We start from the raw sequence: 9,579 nt of genomic DNA on the forward strand, positions 1-9,579 counted from the left end.
TTTTTAATAATAGAATAGGTACCTACTATTTTTGTCTTTCAAATAAATTAACAACAAATAAAGAATATTTTTATTTCAATGTATCTTTCAAATAATTAATAAATTAATATATAAACTCTGTAATTGTTAAAATTCATGTACAAAAATATGAGGTGCCGGGAGACAGTCCATTTATTTCGACTTCAGATCTTATGAGGCGGCATAGTGCTTTATAAATCTAGCTGACGGGTCAGAAACTTGCACCCATTTTGGCATCCAGTAGTACGGCGTGAAGTTATATTGGCCAGGGAAGGACTTTTCAAACACGTGCCGGTAATACTTCGACTCAAGACTGTGTGGCTGCAATCCAGGGAAACGTAAATTGTTTTCAGGTAACCTTTCCTTGATTATTTCTTCGATTGTTGTGAACAGTGATTTCTTTACAGATGCTACGCCGTCACTAAATGCCTCCTTGTGTCTGTATAAGATTGAATCGGGCAGTAGTCCACTTTTGGCGAAACTTTTACGCAGCAAATGCTTCTCAACTCCGTTCTGAGGTTGACGGAAGGATGGTTCTATGCTTAGATAGTGACTTGTGAATTGTATGTCTAAAAATGGCACTCTGAGTTCTAAACTAAACGCACTGGTCGTTCGGTCCGCCCTTAACCCATCGTACAAGTAGATGTCAGAAAGCAAACGTATGCTTTCTTCGTGCGCTGCTGTTTCATTTGGAGCGTCTCTGAAATAAATATAACCTTGGGCCAATTCGTCGGCGCCTTCACCGCTGAACACGACCGTGGTATCAGTGTTTTCTTTTATATATTTCGAGAGAAGGTACATCGGTAAACTTGCGCGTATCGTTGTGATGTCGAATGATTCTAAATGATAAATTACGTTATCTAACGCTTCTTTTACATCGTTCTCATCGAATCTAACTTCATGGTGTTCTGTACCGAGGTAGTCCGCAACTGTCCGCGCTGCAATCAAGTCAGGGGAATCCCCCATTCCTATTGCAAAAGTTTGAATTTTATATGGCAACTTGTGTATCTTAGCTAACTTCACAACTAAAGCTGTGATAAGTGAAGAATCTAAACCTCCACTGAGGAGGCAACCAATACGTCTGTCGGACATTAATCTCTTCTTGCAAGCTGCCTCCAATAAATACGCGGTCTTTTCGTACACATTAAATTTGGAAAGTTCATTCTCTGATACGAATGGAATAAAACGTGGAGGCGTCCCTGGCTTGAAATACTGTTCGGTATAGTTGTATTTTACCGTCCCATCTACCAAAATGTCCCATTCCTCGAAATGGCCAGGTGGGAATTGTCCCAGAGCTAGTTTTTCACCCAACTTCTGTTTTATACCAACAAGGCCTTTAGCTTCAGAGCTGATTGCCAAGATTCCTTTCTCATCGTCTTGTAGTTTAAACAACGGCCTAACGCCGTAAGGGTCTCTCGCGATATAAATCTTTTTCTTCTCGCCATCGACCAAACAAAACGCGAAAACTCCGTCAAGTCGCTTTACGGCATCGGCGATTCCGAAATTCTCATAGTTGTGAATGATGGCTTCCACATCGCAGTTAGTTTCATACGGATAGTGGTATTGTTCACGTAGTCTGTTGAAGTTGTATATTTCACCGTTGCAGATGAGAGTTATGCGAGGATAGCGATGTAGTCTCATGGGTTGCATGCCATGTAGTCCATCGACAATGGCCAGCCTCTGAAAGCCCAGTATGGCTTTAGGTTCCCTCGCGTCTTGGTCAATGCGCCAAGCGTCAGGTCCACGGTGGACTATAGCCGAGAAGCATTTGAGACACGTTGCACTCAACCCGCCTTCAACTCCAAACGTCGCCCAAATTCCGCACATGATGACCTGAAAAGAAAAAATAATTAAGTATTAAATATGTGATTTGAAATTGTAAATATTTTTTAATGTATTCTAATCTCTAGGGGAGATTGTAATTTATTTTCCAAATCACTTTGCTTTTGCACTCGGCTTATAAATAGAAACATTCATTTTAAAATAAGCTTGTCCAAATAGCATATTAAAATGTCGTTATCAACAACATATTAGGCTCACTGCTGAGCTCGAGTCGCTGGCCTAATGCGGATTTCGCACACGTAGAGAATTAAGAAAATTCTCTGGTATGCAGGTTTCCACATGATGTTTTCCTTCACCATTTGAGACACGTGATATTTAATTTCTTAAAATGCACAAAACTGAAAAGTTGAAGGGTCAACCCCGGACTGGATTCGAACCCACACCCTCCGGAATCGAAGGCAGAGGTCAGGCTATCACGTCATTAAAATATGCAATGAATATAAATCATTTATGTACCTATTTTTAGTTTTATTTAGTTAACTGCCTCGTTGGTGCAGTGGTTAGCCTATGTGGTCTCTGATCCCGAGCTCCTGAGTTTGAGTCCTGGCTCTGAAATATCGAGTTTTTATTCTAAGTTTTCAGTCCCAAGTTATGAGGGCATGTTGAGCTATCGGTCCCGGTATTTATCATTAATATCTACCTAATTGTAGCCGTTAAATAATTTAACATTAACACTCTATAAGCCTACCATCCGCAATTGGAGTGGCCTGGCCCACTAGTGGAATATGAAATTCATCATAATCGAATCATCATAAAGAATATAATGAATTTCATCATTATAGGTCTAACATCCTTTTTCCTGAATGAAAATAATTAAGAATGTTTCCTTTTAATAAATGCACTAAAAGAAAGGTTTTAAAATATCCAAACTGTTAAACGATATCCACATGCAGCGCCGGATTAGCCACAGGGCGGTAGGTATAAGGAAGCCCCGCGCCCGAGAAAAAAAATTTGAAGGTCAATTTTGGTAGGCAATATTGACAAATATTTTTTTTTGCAAACAGCATACAATGATTCACCAAATGAAAGAACTTTGAGGGTCATTTTAAAATTAATAGCTTTTGAGTTATTCTCCTACTGTTCAAGCTTAATTCAAACTTGAATCTCCGAAGTAATAAACCTAAAATAAAAAAAAAATATAGAATATAGCATTTGTAGATTCCAGGAAAGTCTTGAACCTTCAAATTTTTGAAAATGAAGGGGGGAAAGGGCCGCCCTGTTTAAATTTGCTACAGGCCCCGCGCTAGCTTAATTCGGCACTGTCCAGATGTAGTAGACAAGTCCAATCAGTCGCGAGAATTTAATTAACTTAATTTAAATATTATATAAAAAAGTCCATAACAAATTGAGCAATAAAATATAGGTAGGTAAACTAATAAAGGTATAACCTATAAAAGTCGATAAACATAAGCCTTACCTCTCAACTTAAAGCTGTATTATATTCTGTCCACTTTGAATTAAATAAAACGAAACTTAATTCAATATTACTGTCACCGCAGAAATAATTCGCCGACTGACAACTGTCAGAAACTCGTGGTGGTATTTGTTGAATTGTGTACCAAAAATTAACGCGATTTTAATGCTAATGTCACTTTATCACACGCAATTAACGGCACATAATAAGGACAAGTCGACACTATTCACTAATATAATGCACCTAACAATTAAACTTGTGATAACATTGTGCTATTGATTGAAATTGCCAACGTGAAAAGCCTTTCACGATCTATCCCGACTGCTACCGATTGTGTTATAAGGAAGTCTTTATACCGGTAAATGTGCGATAGCAAGATCCGGTTATAGCACGGTAGATAGAGACAGCAGTTAATATGAGGACTATTTTAGACTGAAGAATGCATAACTCTGACATAGTAACGCATTATTGCGTCATATTCAATAGAACACGCTGCCGGCGATATTACAATACGACATGGTATTAACTGTATGTTAGTAACTAAGCCTCATCCTAAGTGAATGAGTAAGAATTAATATAGGGTCAACCAATGATGGTAAATAGTTACTGTTAGATGTGTTACTTGTGCATGAAAAATGAGGAAATTTATACAGAAATTCAATGTTAGTTGTGGTCAAGGTCAACGACGAACATTATTTAAACAAATAATACCTAAATATCGTCTACAATGTCGAGTTGTGTTTTCAGGAAGTGTAAAAACTATATATACATTAATATATAATAGACTTAAAGACAAAATTGTGTATGTTTGCGCTCAGTGTTGTAGTCGGATCATTTTCTGCGGTGATATTTTTAGGGACGTAACCAATCTATAGTATAAAATTATCATTGGGGTCAACAGTAACTTATTCATAACTAACGGACGTCCGCTACTTCGATGAGCGTTTTATAAGAACGTTGTGATATCTATATTTTGAACAATGTAACGAAATTACGTGTCTTTAAAGTAGGATTTTCTTATGGGATTCTTTAAATTGCAACAATTAGTGAATAACTGACCTAATATATTGAGATTTCTGACAGTAGCCTTGTCTTGATTAGGTTGTTATATATGTATTATATAATTGATAATTAATTGTCTGCATATAAGCAGGTTTATTTTAACTAGGAATTTATAATTATCTTATTGGTTATTATGTAGATATTCCAGTTTTAAACTGTTTTACCTACTTATTTTTTTTATTTGACGCATATCAATTACTAATACTTACATCAATACACATGAATAAAGTTTAATTGTCTGTTCCTGGTTTTAAAATAATTGATAGTTAAAGTGATTACCTATAGCAATGATAGGTTACGGCCCTACAAAATCACCGTAAAAAGTGATCAGAATAATAGGCTACAACACTGAGCACAATGCACTATTTTGTCTTTAATTCCATTATATATTGATTTACTAGCGGACGCCCGCGACTTCGTCCGCGTGGAATTTAGTATTTCACAAGTCCTGCGGGAAACTAAAGCCATACTCGAGGAGTACTGTTTACCAACAAACAAATTAAAAATGAGGGTATAAATCGCTAGTCATTTCACACCTACTAATAATTTTAAGGTTGTTCTTAAATTAATGAAAATAATTTTGATTAATATCTAAGCTTTGAATAATTACCTAATATATTTTGAAGATTCACACTAATATTATAATTGCGAAAGTTTGTGTGTATGCATGTGTGAAATTTGGAATGGAAATAGATTTTACTCTGGATTAACACATAAGCTACTTTTTATCCCGGAAAAATCCATGGTTCCCGCGGGATTTGTGAAAAACTGAAATCCACGCGGACGCAGTCGCGGGCGTCCGCTAGTATTTTACAAAAAACAATATATAAATGAAAATAAAAAAGTTATGAAATGACATGCATTTTCAACCCTCATTTCTAATTTGTTTGTTTGTAAACAGTAGGTACGTACTCCTCGTATGGCTTTAGTTTAAGTAAATTGTAAATTAAAAATTTAAATAATATATAGATGTATGTGTGAAGGCTGCCAATCCGCATTGTCCAGCGTGGTGGACTATTCGGCTAACCCCTCTCATTCTAAGAGGAGACTCGAGCTCAGCAGTGAGCCGAATATGTGTTGATAAATGAACAGATGTATATAACCATGAACTTTTCAAGGTTACAAAATAGCCCATGTTTCGCTCAAAGGTCAAACTCATCTCTATACTAAATTTCACTTAAATTGGTTTAGTGGTTTGGCCATGAAAATTAACAGACAGACAGATAGACCTTCGCATATTAGTATAAATTATGTGGGTACCGTAAACAGAATACTATATCAAAATACTAGCGGAAGCCCGCGACTTCGTCCGCGTGGAAATTAAATGTAAACTTTCAAACCCTATTTCACCACTTTAAAGGGGGGAATTTTAAAATTTCTTGAATCACGTTATATATCGTATGTTTTTAAAGATTTATGAATAAATTTTAAAAAACTGTAAATCTACTGTAATTAAGAGCTTATCATACAAACTTTTAACTCATATTCCACCCCCTTCTATTGTTATTTTAGAGTTAAAAAGTACCGTATGTTTTTCTCCAAGGTCCCATTTACCATTATACCAAAATTCACTTTGATCGGTTCAGCCGCTTAGCCGTGAAAATGTAATAGACAGACAGACAGACTTACTTTCGCTTTTATGATATTGCTGTGACGTAAATATATAAAAGCCGTGATAGCCCAGTGGATATGATCTCTGCCTCCGATTCCGGAGGGTGTGGATTCGAATCCTGTCTGGGGCACCTGCAATTTTTCAGTTGTGTGCATTTTAAGACGTTAAATATCACGTGTCTCAAACGGTGAAGGAAAACATCGTGAGGAAACCTGCATACCAGAGAATTTTCTTAATTCTCTGCGTGTGTGAAGTCTGCAAATCTGCATTGGGCCAGCGTGGTGGACTATTACCCTAACCCCTCTCATTCTGAGAGGAGACTCGAGCTTAGCAGTGAGCCGAATGTGGGTTGATAATGATGTGATGTTTTTGTAAAGCAAAAACAGCATCAAAGTAGTCATTCAACTGTGATAAACAAACACGCAAACAAAAGTTTTCACAACAAAACATTTCCCTTTCGTAATTTGGTGAGCTGACTTCCCACCAAATAAGAATCATTAATCTTAACTTGTTCTGAGAAAAAGCCGACCACGAAGTTGGAAACTTTCTTCAGTTGAGCAAACTTCTTTAATAGAATATATCAGTTCCAGGTGTTGACTTAACTTTTGGTCATCAGTATTCCATATTTCATGAGCATATCGTGCCTATACGAGAATTTCAGCAAAGCCTGATTATTACTTACTAGCAGACGCCGCGCGGTTTCACCCGCGTGGTTCTCGTTCCCATAGGAATCGGAGGATAAAATTTGACGGCCTCCGTGGCGCAGTGGTATGCGCGGTGGATTTACAATTGTACAAGACGGAGGTCCTGGGTTCGATCCCCGGCTGGGCAGATTGAGATTTTCTTAATTTGTCCAGGTCTGGTTGGTTACCACCCTACCGGCAAAGACGTACCACCAAGCGATTTAGCGTTCCGGTACGATGCCATGTAGAAACCGAAAGGGGTGTGGATTTTCATCCTCCTCCTAACAAGTTAGCGCGCTTCCATCTTAGATTGCATCATCACTTACCATAAGGTGAGATTGTAGTCAAGGGCTAACTTGTAAAGAAAAAAAAATGTACTTATAGCCTCGGTGATAGTGTAGCTACTTAACAGTAAAAGATTTTTTCAAATCGGTCCAGTAGTTTCGGAGCCTATTCAATGCAAACAAAAAAACAAACATAAAACCCGTTTGTCCGGGCTAATCTCTGGAACGGCTGAACCGATTTTAACGAGACTTTGACTTAGTTAAAGGGCGGACGAAGTCGAGGGCGTTCGCTAGTAATATTCTACTATTTACACAGTTGTGCTGTGTATACTTTTGTACCTACTAACCTGCCTAACGTGAATAATCAATATATATTATCTAAAATATAGCCTTGACGTAAACAGAGTACTGTAAGTTAAATTGAAAGCTTTATTGTATTTTTGTTATCTAAAAACATATCGCTTACATTATCCATTACTTCATATAGCGTGTTTGGTTTGATTTATTCATGCTGAATTATTTTTTTTCGTCAAAATATGTGATGTGTATAATTTTATTAAATTCCTATACATAGAAAACCTAGGTATTATTCATCATCATCATTAGCAACCCATATTCAGCTCACTATTGAGCACGACTCTCCTCTCAGAATGAGAGGGGCTAGGCCTTATAGTCCACCACGCTGGCCCAATGCGGATTGGCAGACTTCACACACCTAGAGAATTAAGAAATTTCTCAGGTATGTAGTTAATCAATACTTACTACTTCATCATTATCAACCCATATTCAGGTTGCTGAGCTCGAGTCTCCTCTCAGAATGAGAGGGGTAAGGCCAAGTCCACCACGCAATTCTCTGGTATGCAGGTTTCCTCTCGATGTTTTCCTTCACTGTTTGAGACACATGATATTTAATTTCTTAAAAGACACATAACTGAAAAGTTAGAGGTGCATGCCCCGGACCGGATTCGAACCTACGCTCTCCGAATCGTGGCAGAGGTCATATCCACTAGGCTATCACGGCTCAGGCAACCTAGGTATAATACAACGCAAATATTTCTCTCTCAACTCATACTCTGAAACTAGATTTAATGGTCAAATGCCGTGGCTTGCACAAGGTTTTTAACAAGTGTATGCCGTTATTTCCGTGCCTCGGAGAGCATGCTATGTTACGATCCAGTATTAACATTTGATAGTGATGGTTATAGATCTTCAATACTTACTACTTCATCATTATCAACCCATATTCGGCTCACTGCTGAGCTCGAGTCTCGTCTCAGAATGAGAGGCGTAAGCCCAAGTCCACCACGCTGACCCAACGCGGACTTCACACACGCAGAGAATTAAGAAAATTCTCTGGTATGCAGGTTTCTTCACGATGTTTTCCTTCACCATTTGTGACACGTGATATTTAATTTTTTAAAATGCACACAACTGAAAAGTTAGAGGTGCATGCCCGGATTCCAACCCACACCCTCGGAATCGGAAGCAAAGGTCATATTTACTGGGCTATAATGGCGAATTGCTGCTTATACCTACATCTTCAATTAGGGTTGGTGAGCTCACCAATCCTTAAAACTACTTTTCAAACCCAACACAGTTCGAATTCTATAATTAGTTACCATAACCTTGTTGACAAACTTTCAGCCTTTATAAATTAATGAGGTAAGTATGTCTTGGCTAAAGTACGCTCTCGTTTTAAAAATTGAAACCATGAATTAAAACCACGAATTATAAATATTGGAAGTCTCTTCTGTCATTATTAGATTTAAAAACTTGGTACCTCCGGTAGGAGTGTTCAAAACAGTGGGGGATTTACAAATTTGCCGCCAGTAGGCTATTGAATTTAGGCATACATATAGTTCGCAATCAATCTATACTAATATTATAAAGCTGAAGAGTTTGTTTGTTTGTTTGATTGAACGCGCTAATCTCAGGAACTACTGGTCCGATTTAAAAAAATATTTCAGTGTAAGATAGCCCATTTATCGAGGAAGGCTATATTATCCCCGTATTCCTACGGGAACAGGAACCACGCGAGTAAAACCGCGCGGCGTCAGCTAGTGTGTCAATAAAATTGCAAGTTTTAATATTTTAGTAAGACTGTACAGGATGTACAGGACTAAAATATTAAAATGACTAATAAATTCTTAAAAAGATTCGTTACATTTTCTGTATTTCTGTAGAAGAAAAACTTTTTTGGGTCAAATTTGCCGGCCCCTAAAATCTGCCGCCCTAGGCTCCAGCCTACTTAGCCTACTGGTAAATCCACCACTGGTCCAAAACGAACACACCTATAGAAAAAATATAGCATACCAACAAACTCTGTTGGAAATTATGATGTAGACTGAAAAAAAAAGAAATATGTTACTCTTCAGAATTAAATTAAAATAAATTAAGACTAAGAATTAAAATAATAATAAAATCTAAATTTTAAGTAAATTAATAAATTATTATAACAAATCCACACCATCTAATTGTTCACAAGGTACCCATCCTCTGGATACTCCACCCAGGTAACCCTCTGGATGGCAAGACTTATCCTTTGTACGTATTCTTCAGTGTTTGAAAATAGGACTTATTATCAACATAAAATAATAAAATATATTAATTTAGAGATGAAAGTTGCTTATTCTTTACAACTACTTATTATAATATTTTATTGAC

General features: G+C 37.2%; 1 protein-coding gene across 2 annotated transcripts; it reads right to left on the reverse strand.

The window, feature by feature from the left end:
- Positions 1-56: 56 nt before the first annotated feature.
- LOC112045657 (asparagine synthetase [glutamine-hydrolyzing]) lies at positions 57-3,610 on the reverse strand. Of its 2 annotated transcripts, XM_024081941.2 has the most exons (3): positions 3,278-3,610; positions 2,317-2,409; positions 57-1,851 (listed from the first exon to the last, which is right to left on the reverse strand). In XM_024081941.2, the coding sequence occupies exon 3, from the start codon at positions 1,843-1,845 to the stop codon at positions 190-192; it is 1,656 nt and encodes a 551-aa protein (XP_023937709.2). In that variant the 5' UTR covers positions 1,846-1,851; positions 2,317-2,409; positions 3,278-3,610; the 3' UTR covers positions 57-189. The 2 variants fall into 2 exon arrangements, with proteins under 2 accessions (XP_023937709.2, XP_023937700.2); XM_024081932.2 differs by lacking the exon at positions 2,317-2,409.
- Positions 3,611-9,579: the final 5,969 nt, after the last annotated feature.

This window comes from Bicyclus anynana, chromosome 13, assembly GCF_947172395.1.
Source record: "Bicyclus anynana chromosome 13, ilBicAnyn1.1, whole genome shotgun sequence".
Classification (NCBI taxonomy): domain Eukaryota; kingdom Metazoa; phylum Arthropoda; class Insecta; order Lepidoptera; family Nymphalidae; genus Bicyclus; species Bicyclus anynana.